The following is a 25,491-nucleotide window of genomic DNA, read 5'->3' as shown; positions in this document are numbered from 1 at the left end:
AAAAATAAGTCATTTTCTACCCCTTATTTATTACTTAATATACTGACACGTGCAAAATGCGAGCAATTTAATGTCAACTGAATAATCGTGCCTCCTGAAGAGAAAATCATGCAACATTTCTTTTTCAACTGCCGGCTGGTTAGGCTTGCTGTAAAAGTACAAGACAAACGTGGTCAAGTTTTGAGACATACAATTTTTTTGGTAAGTTAATGGTGTCCCCAATTTGCCGAGGAGGGTGAACTGCAGGTGAAATTAGCACAACAGGTACCAAGCCCTTTCTTACTTATATTGAGGATAGCACACAACAGTAATAACTGAAAAACCAGTGGCCCTCAAAAGCGCACGCGCTTGACCTAAGACATGCCGAGAAGTTGCGATATGAATTGCGGGGCATTACGGATTTCCACAGTCCGAACGTCCTCAACTGCGAATTATCACGTTACGGCTATCGCGTAGATTTGTTAGAGGTGACCCATTTTCGCCGACCATAATATGGCGAAAGAAACTTACCATTGAATTAATGCGTAAGATAATAGCGGAAGAACACAAAGATTCCAAATTTGGAAAATATCGCCACAATAAAGAACGAAGATTGCTGTTGTTGTATGGCTAGAACAGTTAACAGATATCAATTCTCGCATTAATATTCCCCAGGTATGATTACAGGTGGAGTAGGAAGTCAGGCAGTTAGATAAGTCGGCTGCTACGTAGGTATGCAGGTAAGTAGGTAGGTGCGGGAGTAGGTGGGTAGGTACAAGCAGGTAGGTAGGTCTGTAGGTAGGAACACTAATACAATGTTGGTAGGTTGACAGGCTGACTGACAGGTAGATAGGCAAGATGACAGGCTGATGAGAAGGTTGGAATTTTTAAACTAAACAACCTACTAAACAACCTACCAACAAACGTTCGCGGAATAAAATAGAAACATTTTGTCATCCTTTTAACACTTTTAATTGCTAAAAAAACATTTGTGATTTTGTAAATACCAATCATTAGGTTTTAACCTGTTCAAGTAGCCTCGCCATAAATAGATATGACAGATTTCAAAACACTGTATTGGTTGTATCACAGGAACTAGCAAATAAAATGTATAAAATTTAAACCGATAATTTCTCCTTAATAATAGACCAATTTTGATCTATTGAAATTCAGCCTAAAACAATAGACCTCAGCACGAAGCTCTAGGGAATAACTACAGAGTTTGTGGGGTTTATTCCGTCCACACTAATCGTTCACGAAAACGGAGTATTTCGAAAACGGTCTTCAAATCGGAGGAATTTGAAAACGCCGGCTTTGAGTTTTAGTGTGGACGGAAAACATCTTAAAAACGAAGCTTTTCGTAAACGATAACGTTACGATAAGTATGATCTTCCCCTGCGCCATTTTTTCTCAACCACAAATCCAAAATGATCGGTTGTTGTTGCGTTTTCAAATTTCTCTGGCATAGTGTGGACGGAAAACATTTCATGCGTTTTAAGTGTGAAATTCCTCCGCTTTAGTGTGGACGAGGCCTGAATGATGGCTACTGATAACAAAAAACAACAAATCAGTGCAGAAGCTCTTTTCCAACACCCGTTTGTTTGAGGACATAGCTTGCTAATAAATCACAATTAAAATGAGAAAAACACAGTAAAGAAGCATGTTTTATTTGCTTCTTATTTCAAACTCTTGGGCTTAGGCGGTAGTCCCTCCTTTCGCGAGCTCCTTGCCCCCAGGATTTCGCGCGGCCATTTTTTTCTCGCGGTTTTCTTTCGCGTCACGCGCGACTGACTAAGCGAAAGAGGGACTACTCGTAGTCTAGATGCAAGTAGGCGTTCTGATCTTATTTAGAGGAACGTATAGTTCGATCCGTGCATGAGTTCGCGTTAGAACTCACAATTTGTGCAGCTTATAATAGCTTCTGGTAGACAAGACCATGACACTTTAAAACTGCTTAAACATACGTTCTCCATTCATTGCGTACTGCCTCTTCATAGGACGGAGGCATGTCAACCTGCACAGTTTGGGAACCTGAGGCAACGGCTTCATACGCAGGAGCTGAATTATCCAACGCCGTAGAATCAGAATGCTGAACTATGTGAGGTTGGTTATCCCGTGCCCTTCGGGAGACAGTTTGGAGTGCACCAATGCCAACGCCTGCATCAGACGCCTGTATCATGACGTAATCAGAATTAGGAAACTTACTATAACAACATCTTTGACAAAATTCTCGTTTCTGATTGGTTCTTCGAGCACTTTTTTGTCACGTAATTGGCGAGCGATCAAGTAAGCCTGCAATTTATGGTTGGTCACAAATAAATGACCAACCATATGCGAAATAAATGCCCAGATATACGCGTCCTACAAAAACCCATGTATATACGTCTGCTAGAATGCGCGTATATGCCTTTTGACAGAATGACTGTTCGTGTATGTTAGCGATGAAAATTACTTTAACTAGAAATCGTCAATATGGCGGCAGTGATAAAATGCCTTGTCTTGGTCTATCTGCTATCTAATGTTTGTTACTGCAGCTCTCCAGTGACTAAACTTCTAGAAACAGTAGTAGTTTTCATTGCTATCATACACGAACAGCCATTCTGTCAAAAGGCACTTTTTGTGTTGGCATAATATTTATACAACGTAATTCGCATGACCCGCATATACACGCATTTTATACACGCATTTTATACACACGCGTATATATGGGTCTTTGCAGGACGCGTATATTTGGACATTTATTTGCGTATCCCAGCGCTCGAGTTTACGCAAATATGTGGCCCATTAAAACTGCGTCTATACGCGATCTAAATGGTCGTATATAGGGGTTTAAAACCCATACGTAACGCATGTTAACAAGTTAGGAGGCAGAGAAACCTGCTAATACCCTGTCGTAATTTTGAAACAAACGGAAAAAAAATCTGCACCAAGCATAAACGTCCCAAGAAGGTGTAGCTGATCCCAGTATCCATAGGAATATTTCTACTCACTTCCCTTGGATATCAAGCAAGTCTTATAAGGAAAACCACCTGTCCCCGACATAACAGCCAAGATCTATGATTTGCCTCAGATAACAGTGGAATGACCTCACCATGGACTAAAACCCAGGCTGCTTGCGCCAAGAACAATATGCTCTGATTGGCTAAGACTAGGGCATTATTTAGCTCTTATTAACCGAGCAGGAGGTTTGTATTGGAGAATCTTGGCCGCTTTCGTGAGTACAGACCGAACGCAGTGAGTTTTTGTACACACGACCGATGTCAAGATTCTCGATCGCATACAGACCGACTAAGCTCGGTTAGTAAGATGTCTATTATATGGCAAACAAGAAAGATTTAATTCGTTTAAAGTAACTAGTATGTAATAGCTGATATTTTGCTTGCGAACGGCGATGAACTGAACTGAAATATGCCAAAGTTTGCTCATCCTCTTTACTTTTTTTCTCACCAAGTTTTTTTGGCACTTCCATAATTTATAGAGAAGAAAATAGAAGAAAATAGGCTATATATTTGTATTTTAGTGTGCAATTTTTCACCGTAAAATGAGACCGGTCTCGATGCCGGTCTAGATGGACAATCTTGACAGCGCTCAATATCGATTTCAGCCAATCAAATTCGTGAATTCGGTAGTTTCCAGTCTTAGTGAGACACAGCTATATAATAACATTCCCTAATGCTCACGGGCCGATTACGGACCTGCAAAAAAACAACAACAAAACAAAAACAAACAAGCAAAAAGCCATAAAATAAACTACTAATTAACCTCGAACGTTCGGTCTTTGCGTGAAAATCTCAAACCTCGACCTTGCTGTATTGGCCTTGCTATCGTTCGGTCAATACGGCAAGGTCTCGGTTTGAGATTTTCCCGTAGAGACCTCACTCTAGGTTAATAAGTAGTTATTATTATATGGCTGTGTCTCACAAGGACTGGGAACTACCGAATTCGCGAATTTGATTGGCTGAAATCGATATTGACCGCGGTCTAGATTTTCCCATCTAGACCGGCATCTGTAGACCGGTTTCATTTTGCGTTGAAAAAGTAGCAAACTAAAATACAAAAATGTTCACCATTTTCTTTTATTTTCTTCTCAATCATTTATGGAAGTGCCAAAAAGCCTGATGACAAAAAAAAAGAAGTAAAGAGGAAGCGCAAATTTTGGCAGGTTTAAGTTAAGCTCATCGCCGTGCGCAAACAAAATGCCAGTAAACCAGTACATTAAACGAATTAAAGTTTTCTTCTTTGCCATATAATAAACATCTTATTAACCGAGCTAAGTCGGTCTGTATGGGAGAATCTTGACCTCGGTCGTGTGTACAGACCTCACTGCGTTCGGTCTGTACTCACGACCTCGGTCAAGATTCTCCCATACAGACCTCCTGCTCAGTTAATAAGAGCTAATTAATGCTAAGGGTTAACATAGCACTGAAAGCCTCACCTGGAATGGTGGAATGCTATCGCAACATGTACAAAGTTTACACCAGAGGTAACAGGTTACCCAGATCCCAATGAGAAACACAACAACGCATGTAAGTATGCCAATCCCACAGAAGACCCCTCCTATTCCAATATGTGTCTCGTTTTCACTCTCTCCATATACACAGTACCCGATGCTCCAGATTAAGCTAATTCCAGCAAACAAAGCAGATATGAAGGAGCCACACGAGAAAATCTGCGAGGTAAACAAGAGACACATACTGTGAGCTGAAAATGAGCCTTTTGTAAAGACTACAGCCACAGTACTAAAGAGAACTTCAATTCATGTAGACTACTTTTCCAGTTAAACATGAAAGTGAAAACAGTCGAACCTCTTCATAGCGGAAACCTTGGGAACAGAAGCAAGTGGCCGTTGTGGAGAGGTTGTCGTTATGGGGAGATAGGGGGTGTAATATGACACCTGTCTTTTTTGTGTGTGTTGTTTTTTGTTTTGTTTTCGGAGGTGTTTCAGAAAATGCTTATTTTAGCATATATAAATCAGCATGTATCAATAAGACAAAAACTTAACAGAAACAGAGACCAACAACTCGCGGTACGGATCAGGTTGGTTGACCTTTCTGACAAAAAATGGGGTGTATTTACTTCGACTTTCATTGGGTTCCCTGCGTTTTTTGTAATTGTATAGATTGATTACTTTGGTTTTGGATTTAGGATACTCAACACTAAATTACCACAGTAAAAATAAGGCATCCTTTCAATAGACGATGCCATCAGCGTTACCATAGTGATTGCAAAAGGTGGATGTGTCCTACTACAGCTGATAAATATCATTTACGAACATTACTTAATCCCTCTCAGATTTTCATAGGTCTTCCATATTGCAGTATCGTACTTCAACTCTTGGGGGTATTATCAACGAAGCAGCAAAGAGATATAGCAAGTTTCAAAAATTGCATGTTCAGATCATACGTGAGGCACTTTATCAGTTTTAAATAGTCAGTGGGAACTCCCAGAACAATCGGGTGGGGGTGAGCGGTCCACTTTCGAAAACTTGCCTTATTTAAGACCAAAATCTGTGATTTTCCCTACCCCTTTTATTACCTGACCAAAAAATTGATACCCTATTAAAGACCTGATACTTAAATCAATGTCCTGGTTCAGACCTGTCTTAGAACTAGTTTCCTCATTCCGACCGATGTTAAAGGCGTTGTAAAGGGCTTTTTTTGATGGTGTTATCGATAATGATGAATCTCTTGTGAAAATGTAGTTTCTTCTAAACAGCATACCAACTTCAAGACCATAGTGCAAAAACCATACCCTATTTGAGACCAGAATGGACAAAATCGATACAGTAATTGGGCCCAAAACGGCTAAAACCCCATACCCTGTATAGTCACTGCACATACCTGTTCAGTCAATATAAGGTAGTACCCCCTTCACCCACCCCTCCCCCCCTTGGATTAAAAACCAAGCTCATCAGAACCATTAAAAGCAGTTGCAACCCACTATCTTCCTGGATTATCACTTACATTTACACAAACGCCTTTGTCGAATAATGATTCTTGGCGAGCCGCTTTGATACCCACTCCTCCTGTGCAGCAAGTCTGAAATGGAACGATGCTGTTACAAGCTGTTACACGCAAGGCAACTTATAGGGGAGACTCCTACCCAGACGCTCTTTGCGTGACGAGCCCAAAGAGCATCTGAGTGGGAGACTACATCTAAGATGCCTTCAAAAACGCAATGGCTAGTAGCGAATAAAGGGACTAACAGTGATAGTTAGCCTGAATACACTCTCGCAGAACGTCTTTGGTTACATGGTTGTCTGCATGTCTCTTTAATTCTGGACTATGAGCTTCGTCTTCGCTGCAGCTGTGTGGGTGCGCCCATCCCGATCAGTCTGAAGCTTTCAAAGCCGAGCTGTAATGGTACATGCCCTTCTTTAAGTTTCTTCAGGAATTTCATTTGATTTAATTATCAAGTAGTGATTACAGGTATTCCTTTAGAGAAGCTTAGAGAAACAAGAAAACGTCGCAATTCTGTTCACGAACTATAGCAAGTGCACACTAATCAACTAGTCTACGACCCTGAGTTTTCTAGGAGCGAATAACCAACGAGGCGTAGCCGAGTTGACAATCGTTCCTGGAAAACAAGGGTAACAAAAATTGTTTTAGTAAACACTCTAAAGGATTACAGCACAAAACCAGCGATGTTGTGTATTTTTAAGAACAGCGTACGCGCGATCGCTGTCTATCAGCGAATATAAACGATACCTACCTACCTACCCACTTACTTATTTATTAATTTAAAACTAGGAAAGCTGGGCGAAAGCCGACTATAGGTTTACCCTCTTATTCCCTGTCAAAGCTCAGTCACGTGCAATGGGCAATACCGCAGACACGTAATAAAGGCTCCATCTTTCCACGAAAGAATGATGTCGAATATGTTAGAAAATGAGCTATCAATGAACAGGAAATGTGAACAGAGCGTTAATACAGACGACAGAAGAACATTTACGAACGTTTTAGGTGCTGATAAAGACAAGGTGCCTCGTGATCAAACTCAAGGGAACGACAATAAAGATGCCATGTTGGACTGCAAAAGTGGCTTTCATCAGAGTGAAGATAAACGTAATTTTCATATTGATGTGACCTCTGTTATGATTATTACATTTGTTGTGTTTTCGCTCAAAAACAAAGTACATTATCAGCTGTTACTTCTGTATTTGTGTCATTGGTTTTGTCGCTTTTGTGTGTATATTATATTCGCATGTTGTGCAGAATGTTTGTGTGGTATCAAGCAACGTGGTGTCAGGTGAATGTGCTGTATTGGGCAAAGCAGCGCTATATATACAACAGAAGCGTGACGAATCAGCGTTATGTGTACAACAACATCATGTTGGAAAGGAAATAAAATATGCGGAATAATTCAGGTCTCTTTATGCGATGTTTGTTAATTGTATCATTAACAATCGTGAGTACCACGTGCGAAGACGATTCGATCGTTAGCCCAGCAGAATGCTTGTTAAAAAACAAACAAACAAACAAAACAAAAACAAACAAACAAACAAAAAAAACAGAATAAGAAAAAAAAAAAAACAGAAAAAGAAAAAAACTAGACAAGCTTTCACCTAAAAACAGCAAAAAAAAGTGTGCAGGTGAATTCTTAAAAACATTCCTGTGTCGTATCGCTACATAAATTCGGTATTGCAACAGCTCTCTTAAGCTTGTAATTCTATTTGTCGTCACTGCAACAGCTGTTATCGTTTTGGGGCTAGGCGCATTGTTTCTGTTGTTTGTCCTATTGTCCTCTCAAAGGGTTTCAAGCCATTCGTGTGAGGCCTTACGAGAGCGGCAACATGACCCATGATTTGCAGACTTAGCTTAGAACAAGGAGCGATTATGACAGTATCAAGCTAATACAAAAGACGAGAAAGAAGTAACATTCTACACGGTTAACACTGCATCCAAAATCGTTGAGTTGTAGAGAGTCTTTGGGCAAATATCTGTCTTTGTGTAGCTGTAATACATCATTAAGTGTGTACAAGAATGAGTGCCACACAGGTCATTGTGCTTCACTGAATCTGTGTAATGACATTGAAACAAATCCAGGGCCTCGTATACATAGTATTGATCCTACTCTAACAATCAAGGCACCATATAGTCAAGATGATATTATGTATTTTGGTGAAAATGCTGGAAAACAATGTGTTGCTATGAGTTTGAGTGCTTTGACTTAGGAATACATAGCTGTAATGACCTGGTACAAATTATGGAGATGGTAATCAATTGTATTCAACACTGTCACGATGTACTGGGCAGATATATTTCTAAAATGCAAACAGAATTACCGTCAATGACTGCTGTGTTTGAGAAAAAGTACCAGCTTAAGTATAATGAAAGCTACACTGGTAATCTACTTATTGTAATTGTAAGTCAATAATTGAGGGGTACCAGTGCAGTAATCTATGTCTGTTTTTTTTAATCACTCTTGTCACAAAATTAATCGTCATTTATTTTGACAATAGAATGCATTGGTGTCTGTATCTATCATACTAATAACAGGAGTTATAAGACGTTTGATTCTCATGCAAGAGATGAATATTAGAAGCCATCCCTCAGGTACATGTGTACTATTAGAAGTACCATCCATTAGTATGGTATTTCCAGACTATATACTTACTCGGTGACAATTAGGAACTCAGAGGAGTGCAGATTAGTACATATGAAATAACAGCAGTGAACAGTGTAAGAGAAGAAGACAACTGTTCTTGTAAGCAATGCTGTGCTGTAGGGCTTAATGCAGTGTGTTACTCAGTAGCAAAGTCTTATGTGTACTTAGTACTATTAAATACCAAACGTCACAGTGACCCCAATCTCCCCTAACACATAAGCGACGTCACAACTCAAATCAACTTCAGTATGATTACCGTGGCCTCTATCGCTCAGTTCCAATAAGCAATGAGGCCCAGAAGGCCGAAGCAGTACTGTCTGCAGTTAGATATAGCTCGCTGGCATACAAAGCTCTGCTTTCATGTCCAGTTTGAGCACTCTACTGGGATAAGTCGTTACTGCTGCAATTGCGCATGCTCACTAGCTCGCTAGTTTGAGCACTCTGGTAATGGCTTGGATACTACCACATGTGTAGTATTTGGGGCGGCTTTTTAAACTTGGCCTCCATCCTAGCCTTCAGCACTGCACTAATGAGACCCAAAAGGCCGAAACAGTACTGTCTGCAGTTAGTTATATATATAACCGAATTCGCAAAAACATGCCCGCAGTGACTCAAAGACAGTCCTAGCGGCCAGAAGTCCTCTGACCACCCCCCCCCGGCTAGGAGATTGGCCAATCACGCATGCACTTGGCATGGACCACTCCAGCAGAGTGCCATGTCAACACAGAAGCCTGAAACAAGGTCAAACAACTGAGTAAAATACCCAGAAACACAGTCAACATCAAGCTTATTTAACACTGAAAACTCAAATTCTAGCTAGTTGGAGGTGTCAGTAAAAGACACCCTCCCCTCCGCCCTGCTTTTGACAGCTGGTCACCAGCAGATAGGCCAGGCATTGGGCCATGTGCCCAGCCTAGCCTTGACGGAGCCCCCCCCCCCCCCCCCCCGGGTTTAAGGTCGCTGGCTTAGCCTGGATTCGGGCGAAGCCCGAATCCAGGCGAAAACCTAGCGGGCATGTTTTTGCGAATCCGCTTATATATATATGCTCTAGTTTACCTATTGAGCACTTAAGTAGCTGATGAAATCTTCAATTCATTATATTATTACATACATATATACATATATATATATATGTATATGTATAGTTTAGTGTACGATGTGGCGAAGAGACAAACTCTTGACTGTTCTGGATGAGTTTAATGAACGACGTTTCGGCCGTTCGGCCTTCGTCAGGTTAAAAATTAAAAACTAAAAAGCTATTTACAATCAAGGTCAAATAAAGGACTATGGGTGACATGTGAATACATATTTGCCTTTGATTGTTTAATCCTTTTCACTTTGTAATTTAGACCTTTGTTGTATTACGTAACCTCAATCTTATTATTTCTGCTTTGTATATAAGTCGGTGTTTCTGTAAATCGCAACCATTGTAAATAGCTTTTTAGTTTTTAATTTTTAACCTGAAGAAGGCCGAACGGCCGAAACGTCGTTTATTAAACTCATCCAGAACAGTCAAGAGTTTGTCTCTTCGCTTACAGTTTCAAGATCTTTCTTTGAGACTCGCATCTATTAGCATGTACATATCACACACGCTATTTTTAAAACCGCTGCGCACCGCAAATGATCAACACTCGTAGCAGCACGTCTAGCTACAGCCCGACTTACGATCTTAGATCGTCTTCTTTGAGATTGAAATGCACTGTAGTTCTTCAAACATCACACTAAGCCGGTATTTGAGAGCCCTGCATTCCCAGGCAGTGTTAGTGATTAGGTTTTACTCAGTTTTACTCGAACAACCAGCTAACTTCTTACTCACCCATATGCCCAATGCAAATCCGAAATTAATGACGTAAAAAGAAGCAGAAAATTGTACAGCTAAGTCTACGATGCCAAAGACAAAGAGAACAAGCCCTAAAATGGTCTGTAAGATGGCAAGAACCCTCGACGTGCGATCCGACATGTTTATTCGGAGAGAAGATGCTTAGGTCACTGTTTATCAGGTCAAGAAAATAAAAGAGGGAGGGGAGGGTAAGGCTGGAATTACCATTACAAAGACATCTGTCAATCAATATTACGAAAGTCAGATAATATACCTCAGAAGGCCAATGCGATATATAAACGAAATATACAACTTATATTTAATGATTTATCTCGATTTTAAAAGCAGAATATGTTCAACAAAGGAATCAGTAGTCCAGTTTTGGTCTCCCTCTGTCACGCAACGGTGCGCTCTTGGGAGAGAGGGTGTCTCTCTCTCGAGAGCGTAGCGTTACGGATCGCAAGAAGACGATTGACCAAGAAAACTAGAACGAGGAGTCCCACATAAGTCTTTTCCACCAAAAAATAGGAATCCGCATACATGAAGTAGTAGACTGAGGTTACGCACCAGTCGAGATACAAGGAACGGTTCTATTCCTAAGCCAAAATATACCAAGATGTAGGACTAAAAATAAACCTACCTCGCGCACTTCGGGTGTGTGTTTCCTTATTCCTCGCGAGGTTTCTAGGCTGATTTATGGCGGATTCAATGTATCTTTGTTCGCAATTACATTATTCCATTTTTTCAGGGCGGTAGCCAGTTTTTGTCAGAGCTCAATTCCCCCGGGGAAGATGGGCGTCAGGAGCCCAGACATTTTCGACGTAGTTAAGCAAAGTCTCAAGAGTTCAACCTGTATGCTAATTTATCAAGAACGCTTTGGTCAACAGTTCGGCTATGTATCTGTGCAGCCACGTGTTGCAGACAAAGTACCTGTCTTAAATCCGGCTGTGAAATACTACTTGAGTGACCTAAAAATTGCGCCAATTAGGGAGACTGGGGGAGATTATCAAAACTTTATGTCATAGGAGTCTACGCAGAAAAACACATTTTGAGGACGCTGAAACAAGTTACAAGACCTATCTACTAAAGCAAGTTGTAATTTGATTTAATTTGAAAAGTTCGCAGAATAAAACATCTATATTGGTATCATTTTTAACATTTTTTAAATGCTAAAAAGTTCTTGAAGTCGCACACGGTGATAACTGAAACACCACCTAAATCATTTCAAGGTACTTTAACCTAATTTACGTGTTACAGAATAACGTGTTGCTTTTACCACAGGGAGAGGTGTTTGTTAAGTAATGCTGAAAATATGTAAAATAGACTATATCCATAATTCTTATCCTCCTCATTCTGTTTCACTATGTCATACAGTAAATTAGATAACAATCTCTTAAGAGTCCCTGTCCATAAAAATGGAAAATAACTCGGCAAGGGTCGAAAATTCGATTTCGCTCATATTTTCATGGTAGATAGGCTAGGGCATGACAAAAACTACTGGATAGTTTTTTTTGGCAAAATATCCTTTCATTTCAAAGAAATATGCAAATTACCAAATTCTGTTAAAATCGTCATTTGACGCACCATTTTATTAAACAAGTTTGAGAGCCTCGCATGCAAAACCACATCATTCTTCCGTCTTTAAAACACTCAAATATTTTTGTGCGATGTTTAAATGTGTACCGGGTTGATTTTAGGGAATGTGGCATTGTCTTTCTGGGTGCAAAATAATTAAATTTCGAAGACATGTATTTCATTGACTTAAAAGTATTTCGTGAATATAATTAATTTTCACTATGTGCGAAGCCTTCAAATGGATTAAGCTTCTGGTGGTTGAATCGCAGAAGGATGGTCTACAAATTCCTGTGAAAATTTCTTTGGGTAAATGATTGTGAACGACGCGAGAGCTTTTCAAAGTACGTTAAAAATGCAAATATTTGACCATTCCCTCGTCAAATTTCAATTTACGGACTAGACGTATATTTTAGCATGCGCTACATGACTAGACCTATGTTAAGCTGAAATAGACACAGAGCTGATAATTTCGAAATGGTCTAACCTCATTTGCTGCAAAGGGCAGGTTCAAAGCCGATTTGACGTGTTTCTCTCACCATTCGTCGCACATCAAGCAGAAGTTTGCTTTTGTTTACATAAGGTCAACGTCCGATGTACATCGCCTACTGTCAACCTATTATTGGTCGAATACCATGAATCTGTGACCCTCTTTCGACACATATGAACACCACTGCATCTAAGTCAAAAACGGCTAAGTCATTTGTAGATAGTTGCTTGCTTTGCACTACACCAAAATATTACGTTTGATCATCATGGTTTGATGGCTTGAATCCTTGCTTGCAGCGGTTCCTCGTTCGTCACGCAATGCTGTCATCCCATTTTAGAGGGTAGGGGTAGTACATTTTCTATCCTGATACGTAAGGCTCCGTAAGGCTTGGAATCACTGGGAGCACACAATCGTGTTGAGTAGGAAGAGATTAAATTGAGAAATGAAAAGAATGAATAGTTTATCACTGCCCCTGTTGTTATCTTTTACTCGACCACCGCTACCTACATGCCCTGCGTAATACTTTGACGCTAAACTCATACCTAGGTCTTTTCGCACTGTACAATTATTTTTGGTTTACATGTTATACAGTGGGCTACCCTCGGGGATGACCGCTTAATGGGACTAGCCGCTTAAATAGACGTTAGTATACCTTGAATATTTAATTTTTCACTATCGGGTTATAAATTTCTTGGTGAACATGGAGTCAATTCAAGACAATCATGATAGACTTGTGTTTGAATTATCACTCGTCATGCACCTTCAATTTCAAACTCTTATCTGCCATCGCCATTTCCAAAACAAAGTTTTTAAATTTTGGGTGGCCGCTTAATAGGGGTAAAGACAATAATGAAACCCTTATCGGAACGACCAAATGATGGCCGCGGAGGTAACCGGTCAATAGGTGTTTTATTTACAATATTTTACTGACAATAATTTTGGACTGTATTGACAACAGTCCTCTATTTTCTGTTACAAACATAGCAATGCCTCGCCACTAAGCAAAAAAAAATACGCCAAATAAAATGGCATAGCCAGGGCTATTTACTCAGATAATTACTAATTAAATTTGGTCTGTTTTTCTCACGAATTAGATAGTTGTGATTTCCTATTTTTATTTCAGCTAGTTCTTGCTTCATTGATCTAAAATTTGTTTATGGCGATTTTTTTTAAATTCTAGTGAGTACAGGCACTAGCTTTATCAGCTGTTGTCTGAAACATCAGAGCGTACAACAAACGTGATTTGGACCGAGACCACGTACGCTATAGAATACGATTATATAAATATACGCATATTATTATATATATGAACAAACAGGTGAACAATGATTAAACTGTTTCACTTATCCTGAGAGTACTCTATACAAAATAGATCAAAATGTGCAGCATATGCCGTGACAGCATTGCGTGACGAACAAATAACGGCTGTAAGATTATGCTGCGCCGACACGCTTATCAGCAATGATCAGCAATCGATCAGACGTAATATTTTGGCGCAGTGCAAAGCAAGCAACTATCTACACATGACTCAGCCGTTTTTGACTTAGATGCAGTGATGTTCATATGAGCAGAAAGATGGTCACAGATCCATGGTATTCGACCAATAATAGGTTGACAGTAGGCGATGTACATCGGACGTTGACCTTATGTAAACAAAAGCAAACTTCTGCATTATGTACGACGAATGGTCAGAGATCGCCTAGAAACATGTCAAATCGGCTTTGGACCTGCCTTTTACAACAAATAAGGTTAGAACATTTCGAAATTATCAGCTCTGTGTCTATTTCAACTTATTATAGGTTAAGTCATGTGGCGCATGCTAAAATATACGTCTAGCCCGTAAATTGAAATTTGACGACGGATGGTCAAATATTTGCATTTTTGACCTACTTTGAAAAGCTCTCGCGTCGTTCACAATCATTTGCCCAAAGAAATTTTTGCAAGAATCTGTAGACCATCCTTCTGCGATTCAACCACCAGAAGCTTAATCCATTTGAAGGTTTCGCACATAGTGAAAATTAATTATATTCACGAAGTACTTTTAAGTCAATGAAATACATGTCTTCGAAATTTAATTATTTTGCACCCAAAAAGACAACGCCACATTCCCTAAAATCAACCCAGTACACATTTGAACATTGCACAAAAACATTTGAGTGTTTTAAAGACGGAAGAATGATGTGGTTTTGCATGCGAGGCTCTCAAACTTGTTTAATAAAATGGTGCGTCAAATGACGATTTTAACAGAATTTGGTAATTTGCATATTTCTTTGAAATGAAAGGATATTTTGCCAAAAAAAATATCCAGTAGTTTTTGTCATGCCCTAGCCTATCTACCATAACAATATGAGCGAAATCGAATTTTCGACCCTTGCCGCGAAATTAAGAATTTGTCTGATTTTTACAGGCAGGCACTCTTAATAGACCAACCTCAATATATTAAAATTCTAACTTAGCTCCGAGGTTTAGGGGAATAAAACAAAAGAAATCGCATCGAGGATGAGGGATTAATAATTAATTTGTGTGGAAAATAAAAAAGATAATACATTAATAAATAAATAAATAATTTCTTTTGTTCAGATTCCTCTTAACCTCGAAGTCAAGTTAGAATTTTTACTATACCTAAATTGGGCTGTTACATTCGTTACTTTTATAAACCTTAATTATTATCTAATTAAACATGTAATATGCAAGCGATTTACGAAATTAGTCATTCCGTCATTGCAAGTAAATGATGGCTACTGATAAAAAAGTGCAACGACAAACAAACAAAAAACAGCAAATCAACACAGATTGTAAAGTTTTTTTTTTTATAATTCTGGTTTATAATCATTGGAAGGCTTAGCTTGTTATTAAATAACAGGACAAGTGGGAAAAATCGTTACGAATACTTTGAAAATCTAAAACAGAGGAAAGAAACAAACTCGTAATTATTTGCATCTAGCAAATCAGTACAGAAGTTTTTTTTTGTTCCAATTCCTTTTTATTTAAAGTCATAGCTTAGTGATAAATTACGAGTGTTACCGGCGACCTTTCGCTCGATAAATAGACTCCAAATTCATCCAAAATGATCCAAAGGACAATCAACAATTACATAGCTGGCAGAATTACAGATTCTTTAATCTCCTCAGTAGGATAGAACCGTAAAACTAGAAAGCAAATACATGACGAAATTCCATGAGAAACTGAACCGTTCGCGAGTACATGTGCAAGCCAAAATACAAGAAAATCTTACAACAATACAATAAATTAGAGCGAAAATGAGTTACAAATACCTTTGTCCAGCGACGAAGGGCAATGAACTGGTCTTAAATCTTAAAGGATCCAAGAAAAAAATTATCTATTTTGTCACAAACGAGCAAGATAACTTCGATTGCCTTACATCTGGCGTTAGCAAGCACACGTGTTTTTGTCGAGCGCGCGCTAAGAACCTTGGGAATTTACCCAAGCGTCTTCTCGGCTTAACGTTAGTTACAACGAGACAAATGAGAAAAATAAATGCGACTTCTTTACAATTTAAAACAGTGGAAAGAAGTACAATTTATTTGCTTCCATGTTTCTTTGGACTATAATTAGTTATTGTTCTGTCTTTATATAGATGCATGAGCAACAAGACCGATCTTGCGAGAGTTTTACGACGTAAAATTTCAATTAGTACAAATAAAATAGGCGTTCTGATATTGTTTAAAAGAAATTTTAGTTCGATCTTTGTTCGCGTTAGGAACTATAGTTTACCCAGTTTAGTTTAGCGCTCGTGAAAACAGAGCTATATCTCTTCCAGTAGACCAGATGTTTAAACTCTTCTAAAGCGCTTAAACATAAGTTTTCCATTCACCGTGTGCTGCCTCTTCATGGGACGAATGCATGTCAACCTGCAACGTTTCGTAACGTGAGGCTACGGCTGCATACGGAGGAGGTTGGTTATCTATTTCTCTAGAATCTGGAAGCAGGACTGTCAGAGGATGGTTGTCCTGTGCCCTTGGAGTGACAGTTTGGAGTGCATCGATGCTACCAACCGCTTGTATTGGAACGGCCACCGGAATACCAATGGACGCCTGTATCATGACGTAACCAACATTAGATAGTAATAAACATAGCTATAAGAAAATTCTCGATTCCGATTGGTTCTCCGTACACCTTTTTACAGTCACGTATATAATTGGCGCACCACCACCTGTTCAGTCGCGAATTTTCGCGGTTAGATATCTGTAATGGAGCACGTCAATTTGCACATTAATTACGTACACTTCAGTTGATTTTTGCTCGCTTTTTGCTGCTTTTCGTAAAACCGATGTTTGCATTAGGACCATTGAACAGACACCCTAATTGCCCCTGGGTTCCCGAGGATGATCGGATGTTGTTTACTAAAAGGGGCAAGTCCTCTGGAAGGATGTGATCGGAGAAACAACCCACTGCAAGAGATACAGTAGTTAAATGGAGCAAAAGAAGTCGGTGAGCATAGCCATTTAAAACCGTTGACTCAGATTATGGATGAGGTAGGCGTACTGTGAGTCGGAGGGAGACTAAACAGAGCAGAACTTCCTTATGATGCCGTCCATTTAATGATTCTACCCAAGAAACATCACATCACCGGACTGATTGTGGCAGAATTGCACCATCGTCATCATCGAGAAATCGCGGACAACCAGCAGTGTAATAATGGCACCATCCCCGAAGTCAAGACTGGGGATGCCGATGTGAGCGTTTGCCAAGTGCGCACGGTGTCGATTATGCTGAACCGTTCGTCACAGAAATAACAAGTAACGGCGTTCTTAGAAAGCATTGCCGATTTCTTGAATGATTGAGTCGAATGGTGGCACTTTGACGCACTTTGGTGGTGTGTTTGAGTTTCTGATTAAAGTAGTCAAGAATGGAGAAGACCCTGTAGGCAATAGCGGGGAATCCAGGACTCAACGGTAACGAATTATAGACTGCAATCAAATAAGTACTTCGGTTTTGGTTTTTCAGCAGCTCAACTTAAAAGCGCTCTATCATACCAATGTACTAGTATACCAGTCATACCTGTTGGCGTTGTTGCGTTGCGTACTGTCCTTCTTCATATGACGGAGGTATGTCAATATGCTGAGGTTGGTAGCCCGAGGCCGTGATTCCGTACGGAGCGATTTGGACCAACTGCGGTTGAATCCCATCCGCTACAGAAACAGGTACTAGGACGATTTGAGGTTCGCTTTCCTGTACCCCTGGCGTGACTGTTTGGAGTGCAACCCTGCCATCTTCCGATTGCATGGGAATGGCCACAGGAACATCACATGGTACCTGGGTCATGACGTAACCAGAGCTAGCAGAGTACATCACTTGCCCCTTAGAAAAGAAAGACAATAAAAAAAGGAATGATTGGACCCGAAACTTAAGATGCAAATAAACAAAGAGATTCAAATAAACAATCTCTTCGCTGGATGGCATTAATTTTATATTAAATTGTTCCGTGGTGTTTTGGAGAAAGATTTATAAGTACAATTCATCACTCTGAGGTGTCTCACCCGTTGTGCTGGAGTGCTACAACAGGTATAAGGTTTCAGCCAACAGAGGCACACGGCCGCCCAGATACCAATGGCACACTCGATGATGCCGAAAATCAAAATGAATACTATGATAACTATCAAGTATCCTCGGTGCTCGAGAGGATAAACAATGGATTGGCCGTAGTAGATGATAATTACTCCACCAAGCACAGCAGATGTGATAGAGAAGCCCATAAACACACCAGCCTAGGAATTAACCAAGAACACATTAAAACTTAGGTTGAAAATGATCACCTCTAAGAAAATAATCGATCGTAAGCGCAATACAAGGTTAGCAAGATGAAGTTTAAGCGAGTTTTGACCATGTTTTTAACGTTGCTAACATTTATAAGAATTGTATGGAAGTTCTGCTAGAGAGCAGCAACAAATGCTAAAGGTCATCTGTTAGAACTACTTTTCTTCAGGCTAGCGACCAGCTTAACCCAGCAACCACACCCGTGAAGCCCATTAATATTCTAAGGTCTGAGTTTCAATATATATATTCATAGTCGCCCCAAGGATGGTCACTGCCAAAGGAGTATGGCGAAATAATGAATTAAACAAAGTCAACGAATTTTCTCACAATTTCCATCTGAATTCTACCCAGAATATTGATTAAAGCCAAAATAAACTATTTTTATCACACACACAAAAAATAATAGCAGAAAAGAAGATAGTTGTCAATGCTACTTCCAGTGTTGAGATTCATGATCGACATTTTTAAAAGGTTTTCGTCAACCAATCTGTTTTATAACATAACTAAAGCAAAGCGCGCGCTCTGATTGGTTAATTTAGTGTCTACTATTTGCCCGTGGGTGTACGCTGCTGACGTGTGTGCTAATGTTTACAAAGCAAATCTTTTGACAGACATTGTTTCCAAAGTAATGCCCGACGTCCTTCTGCCAGAAATGCGAAATTGTCTTCACAGTTGTCTGAAGATGAAACTTTATCGAATTACTGGTGTGCAGTCGGTTGTCATGAATGAATTTTCGAGCTTGTTTTCTCTTGTCACTCAAGAAGCTAGACTCGCACTCGGCTATCGCCTCGTGCGACTCTTACGCTTCTTTCGTGCTTGGCAACCTCCCGCGTGCATCCATAACTCAATAGTGCGCGCTATGGCGTTTACCATTTGTTAATTTTTTTTTTTTTCTGTTCTAAAATTTCGGTGGCCTCGGGCCACATTCAACAGATAGTACCACAGGGTCGATCTTAGGTCCTTTTCTCTTTTTTAATTTAACAGTTATATAAATGATTTTGGAAAAGCAACCAACTACTTTTCCTTCTTCGTTAAGTGCAACTGGTAAAGAACTAGACGCATTGCTTCAGTAGATAAACTCTGAATTGCCAGCTTTTTGAGAGTGGTTATGTTCAAACAGATCAACCCTGAATTTACACGGCCCTTGTCAGCCAGACCTTTGCTTTTGTTTACATGCGAGACTGGGTTTCTCTACAACTTAAAGGAAAGCAATAAGAGTTTTTACAATAACTGTCTAATTTCTCGCGCGCTGATTGGCTCATTTTTATCATCAATAAGAGTACAGACTGATAAAATTTTAATTTATGCAAGCCTTCAAGTTGAACTTTCAGCTGTCAAAGTGTCAACTTTTTAACCAATGAGATTTTATGGACTTTTTTAAGTAGCCAATCAAAAAGCGAGAAAAGCTATTGACAATGTTCGCGTCATTTTGAACAAAATTCACTTATCTTTGTTTACGGCAAGTTTACGGCGTCTTTTCCTCTCATTTATTCCCGGCATTTGACCATTTGGGGGTCTTGTTATTGAAAAAACAAATTGACGTCAGTTTTTTATGCGTCTGTCGTCTTATTGAGGATAAACTTCGTCATAACATTGTCAAAGTCTACTGCGGAACCACTCGTCTGGGGCTCGTGGTTCCACAGCCGCTTTGACAATGTTATGACGTAATTTATCATCAATAAGAGGACAAACGCATAAAAAAATGACGTCAATTTGTAAATCACGCTATATTTCATCACGCAATATCAATAATTTCGAAGGCATCGAAAATGGTGGAGGGCTGACTATGGTCCTTTAAGCGAGACAAAATACTTGGATTTTCAACCACGGCAAAAAATAATAATAATAATAATCTATATACTCCTCTCAAATTAGCCGATCAGTAACTAGAACAGTCTTTCAGTGTAAAATATTTAGGGGTCATTATTGATTGCTTCCTGTCATGCCATGAGCATATTGATCATATCAGTATATATCAGTAGTATAATCAGTATATATCAGTAGTATAATTACCAAAAGTGGTACTATTATCACTACAATAAAACCAAATGTGAAACATCCCAATCTCTGATAGGTATTTATTATGCACTTGTATACCCCTATCTAACTTATGGTTCCTACTGTGGAGTAATTATTACGAAGCTCCATTATCACAATTAGTGAGACTACAAAAAAAGTTGCTAGGATTATCAGTAATGTTTCACTTCGTGATAATATTACTCCCCATTATGTAAACCTTGGCCTCATTAAACTTCCTGACATTTGTTAAATTATACACCTGCCAACTATTTTATAAGGAAATATCAGGAGTAACGTAATTCGACGTTTCGATGTATCCAACATCATTATCAAGTATAATAAACGGCACGCAATACATGCAGAAGCGATGACGTTTAAACATTGTTCCTAGAAGATTGGAACATAAGCAGACAAACTGATTGTTAAACTAAACTGTAGAACTTTAGTGTTAGAAATTTTAGGGGTTTACATTGAGGGTAGTCCATTGGTAGTTCATTCAAGTAGTTCATGTACCAGGTCCATCGTGTTAGTCCATGTGCTAAGGGTCAGCGAAATGTACCAACCCAAAAGAAAGATTAACAACTAAATTGTCCAATGCATGATAAAGGAATTTCTGTTATAGTATATTTTTCAAATTTCTTACATTAACTTTTGTTTTTGTTTCAGCGAGGATAACACCTTATTATCTTTAAAGGTATTTGACAAAGCATGTTACCTCACCGGAAATTAATTTGTCGTTTAAACCATATACTTGTCATATTGCGTGTGCGACCCGCTTGTCTATCTAAAATTGTATGTATCGAAAATATGTTATAATAAGTTTGCCCGTAAGCGCAAATTTATCCGACACTGTATAATCCAAAATCAACCTCCAAATCTTCGTTTAAAAGCTGATCCTACAAACAGCAAAGGAAAGCCGCAAAGCCTTCACCTTTCGCCTGTGCGACTTACTTGTCTATCTAAACTTGTATATATGATGGATATGTTCTTATTAGGAGTTTGCACGTAAACGCAAATTTATCCGATACTGTATAAACCAAAATCCACCCCTAAATCTTCTTTTAAAAGCTAGAATTAAAAGCACTCCGCTGAACCTACGAACAGTAGCTCCCAGAGTGCATTTCGCTCCCACAGAGGGATAAATCGTGCGCGACAAAAGCGCGACGGACATAAGCGCGACGAAATAAGTGAGAAATCACTATCCAAAAGAATGCTGCACGCCAGCTTAAAGCGATGACGTCACACAATACGTCATCGCCTAAAAATCGTTGAATGTCAAAGTTGTTAAAAGAGTTGAGGTATGAATATCATTAGGTGGCATTTTTATTCTTGATAATGATGCTGGATACATCGAAACGTCGAATCACGTTACTCCTGATATTTCTCGTTAAATGCTTTAACAAGCAACGGACCATTCGAACTATTTTATGATCACCTAATTGATAAAACAATTTTCGAATCTCAACGTGTATCTGAGCAACATAATTACGCTACTCGAGGTGCGCCCTTACAACATCTGCATCCAATATCCTTTAGAATAAATGTAAGAAAGTTTGCTATTATTGGAATAACATTCCTTTATCTATACGTTATAAGCCAACTAGAAAACTATTCAAAAAGCACTTTACCAGTTTTATTTTGCCCAGTATTAATAAGTCTAACATTAATAAAGTGTATTATCGTTTGTCTCACGATGTAGTCACTTGAGATGTAGATCGCGACGTTTCGACTGCTTACTGCTAGTCTTCTTCAGGCGATAAGGTCGACTGATTGCACGGTATCATTTATATCACAAAGGTCGGCTGTGATTGGTGCATTTCGATCCTCCTATTGCTCCATTATTCTGGCGAGTAGCTGTTCTCTCAGTGGTCCGCTGTTGTACCGTTCTCCTGTTGTTGTGTTTCTTGATCGTGGGTATCCATGCTTCAGGAATTTCAATTCCACTATCCCTGTTGATGTTGTTAGGGTGAAGTCTTATTTGAATAGCTTCCTTGACCCTACGTGTGTACCAGTGAGGATCTCGATCAATAAACTTGACCTCATTCCAGATAGGATAGTGGCCGGTCTCGTGGGTGTCTTCAGAAACGGCGGAGGTCTGGGTTCGGGCGAGTCGTATATCCCTGTCGTGTTCTTTGATCCTCTCCTGCATAGATCTTCCTGTTTCCCCGATGTAGACTTTGCCGCACTCACAGGGAATCCTGTAGACAACACCATCTTGTTTAGCCGGGTTGACGGTGTCCTTTGGTCGCACTAAGTGTGACCGAAGTGTCGTGTCGGACTTAAAGACGGTGCGAATGCCTTGTTGTTCTAGGCAGCGGCGGAGAGACTCCGAAACTCCTTGGACATAAGGTAAAACGGCGGTGGATTTAAATTCCGCGACAGACTCTCTTCTTGGGGTTGTTCGTGCCTTTGTGATCTTCTGTACAAAAGAGGAGGGATATCCGTTAGAAACAAGTACAGATGACAGATGTTTCTTCTCTCCAGCGATTACTGATGGTTTGCTGGTGGTTTGCTGATGGTTCCGAGTCTCTCCGCCGCTGTCTAGAACAACAAGGCATTCGCACCGTCTTTAAGTCCGACACGACACTTCGGTCACACTTAGTGCGACCAAAGGACACCGTCAACCCGGCTAAACAAGATGGTGTTGTCTACAGGATTCCCTGTGAGTGCGGCAAAGTCTACATCGGGGAAACAGGAAGATCTATGCAGGAGAGGATCAAAGAACACGACAGGGATATACGACTCGCCCGAACCCAGACCTCCGCCGTTTCTGAAGACACCCACGAGACCGGCCACTATCCTATCTGGAATGAGGTCAAGTTTATTGATCGAGATCCTCACTGGTACACACGTAGGGTCAAGGAAGCTATTCAAATAAGACTTCACCCTAACAACATCAACAGGGATAGTGGAATTGAAATTCCTGAAGCATGGATACCCACGATCAAGAAACACAACAACAGGAGAACGGTACAACAGCGGACCACTGAGGGAACAGCTACTCGCCGGAATAATGGAACAATAGGAAGATCGAAATGCACCAATCACAGCCGACCTTTGTGATATAAATGATACCGTGCAATCAGTCGACCTTATCGCCTGAAGAAGACTAGCAGTAAGCAGTCGAAACGTCGCGATCTACATCTCAAGTGACTACATCGTGAGACAAACGATAATACACTTTATTATTGCATCTACCACGATGAATAACAACAACCTTTTCCTCGACAAGTCTAACATTATATATTATTTACTAAATGGATAAACAGTGAATGAGTTGTTCCACTTATCCTAAGAGTGCTCTATACAAAGAATACATGCAGAGCAAAATATATTTAAGAAATAGAAAACATGTACCGTGTTTCTATCGAGTTACAGAAACGCGAGTGGAAGTTTGAAAGAACGAGAAATGCTGCGGGAACACGAGCCATAGGCAAGTGTGCCATAGCTTTTTCGAGTTCTCCCAAACTTTCACGAGTATATAAGAAAGTGGATTCCATATTGCCTTGCGTTTGGTTAGCAATAGATCACAGATGACGTCAATACGTAGTAAAACATCAGTGACACACCTACTTAAAAGCTCGTGTGCCACTTTTTTTTTTTACCACACTTTGACGCCATCTATGATCAGTTACTCATCGGTGCCAAAGCAAAATGAAATATATTTATTAGTTAGAAAAAGGCACCAAACTTGGTCCGGACATAATTGTTTGGATGGTTCAGTGCTTTAAACTTTTTCACACTTTATGAAAGTTGCTTCGGCAGAATCAAAGTTTTTAAAGTACAATGCACTACGAACTTTCGGAGCCGTCAAGAAGCCCTTCTCAAGTGACAGCAAATGTTAGTTGTCACGTGATCTAGGTTACTGAGGTCACGAGACAAGACGTCTCCTACAAAACCACGGTCTCGAGAGCTGGGGTCCTGGCTTTGTTCTTTATCCGCAGTCAAGGTTGGCAGGGAGCTCAAAAGCCCCACACCCTCTTTTTCAGGACAGAGTTCGGATGTGGCTTAAGATCGCTGCGGTGTCACTGTTATTAGCTGTACTATGAAAATAAATACAAAACTTTTCAATCCGTCATTCGAACCAAGCCCCTTTTATTTAAAATAGTCTTATTTCAAATCTAGATGAAAACGCAACCAATAACGAAGCTAACTAAGTACCACCTATTTTCGTCTTACGATGTTTCACTTACAAAAGCATTGCGTGAGGTACTTGGTTCTTTGCTAGTACCAGGGATTCCCAGACCACCTGTGATCAACATCTGCAATTAAACACTGCCATGTTATTGTAATGTGGACCAGGAAACTATTCGCATACAGGACACAGCAAAACACCGTAGCACAACGCTTCGTACACGCTCAAACTGAGAAAGCGCGGTGATTCATTAGGGCACAGGCCCTATGCTACATTATTAACAAGCCATCCACTATTCATCAACTATTTCGTCAACAATTCAAAATTAAAAGCTATTCAAAACTAGCTTTTGCTTTAAATCTAAAGGCTTATATTCGTTCAATCAGTAAATGTATATCTAGAACAGTGCAGCAAAGCATTGACATCGAAACAGCTTGTTACAACGTCACAATTTGATTTCGCTGCGTTGCATCTATTCCCTCGTAAATCGTAAAAGAAGTCCCAGATTTTGGGCGCTATAGCCTTTATGCAAAGTTTGAAATGCCTGCCTGGGTAGAATGCGTTATAGACGCTTGCTACCCAGCAAGCTATTTCGGTACACAGGATATCGGTCGCGTGGCGGAGTAGTGAGCTGTTTAGCCGACAGATGTGTCACGGCCGCTGCATCTCAAATATTTAAAGCAGACCAAAAGACTCCTTTAAAGAATCCTTTGGTATGTCCACGTAAAAATAAAGATCTGCAATTCAAAGTTTAATCTCCTCAACGCCGTATATTTTTCGCGAAGACCTTGTTTATAGGTTGAGATACTAAATTGCTGAAGCCACAGTGGAAGTGAAATTGATATGTCGTCTCTCTATCATGACGTCTGTACATTTTCGCGTCCTTGAATACAAAAATAAAAATCAACATTCGACGAACTGCCAATTCTACTCACCCATATACCGGTCCAAATCCCCATATATATAACACCAGTAAAACTTCCCCCGATACGATCTGCTATACCGAGACAGACGAGTAGAATCCCGACAATAATATGACAGACGGCAAGAACCCTTGCCTTGATAAGAGTCTTTGTTGAATTATCCACCATG

The 25,491-nt window shown here is 39.8% G+C and overlaps 2 protein-coding genes across 2 annotated transcripts; both read right to left on the bottom strand.

Moving 5' to 3' along the window:
• Positions 1-927: 927 nt before the first annotated feature.
• On the bottom strand, positions 928-10,580 carry LOC110058780 (uncharacterized). Its single transcript, XM_020765438.2, has 4 exons — positions 10,403-10,580; positions 5,943-6,017; positions 4,415-4,648; positions 928-2,149 (listed from the first exon to the last, which is right to left on the bottom strand). Exons 1-4 carry the CDS (start codon positions 10,544-10,546, stop codon positions 1,934-1,936), a joined length of 669 nt encoding a protein of 222 aa, XP_020621097.2. The 5' UTR covers positions 10,547-10,580; the 3' UTR covers positions 928-1,933.
• A 6,863-nt stretch (positions 10,581-17,443) lies between these two features.
• Positions 17,444-25,491, bottom strand: LOC149104257 (uncharacterized). The gene is made up of 4 exons (XM_089272083.1): positions 25,335-25,491; positions 24,458-24,526; positions 17,969-18,196; positions 17,444-17,789 (listed from the first exon to the last, which is right to left on the bottom strand). The coding sequence occupies exons 1-4, from the start codon at positions 25,488-25,490 to the stop codon at positions 17,484-17,486; spliced, it is 759 nt and encodes a 252-aa protein (XP_089128209.1). The 5' UTR covers position 25,491; the 3' UTR covers positions 17,444-17,483.

The sequence above is a fragment of the Orbicella faveolata genome, unplaced genomic scaffold (assembly GCF_042242905.1).
Source record: "Orbicella faveolata isolate gen_17 unplaced genomic scaffold, um_ofav_v1 contig_34, whole genome shotgun sequence".
NCBI classification, from domain to species: domain Eukaryota; kingdom Metazoa; phylum Cnidaria; class Anthozoa; order Scleractinia; family Merulinidae; genus Orbicella; species Orbicella faveolata.
Note: the sequence above shows the minus strand (reverse complement) of the source record. Positions and strands in the feature narration are given on the sequence as shown.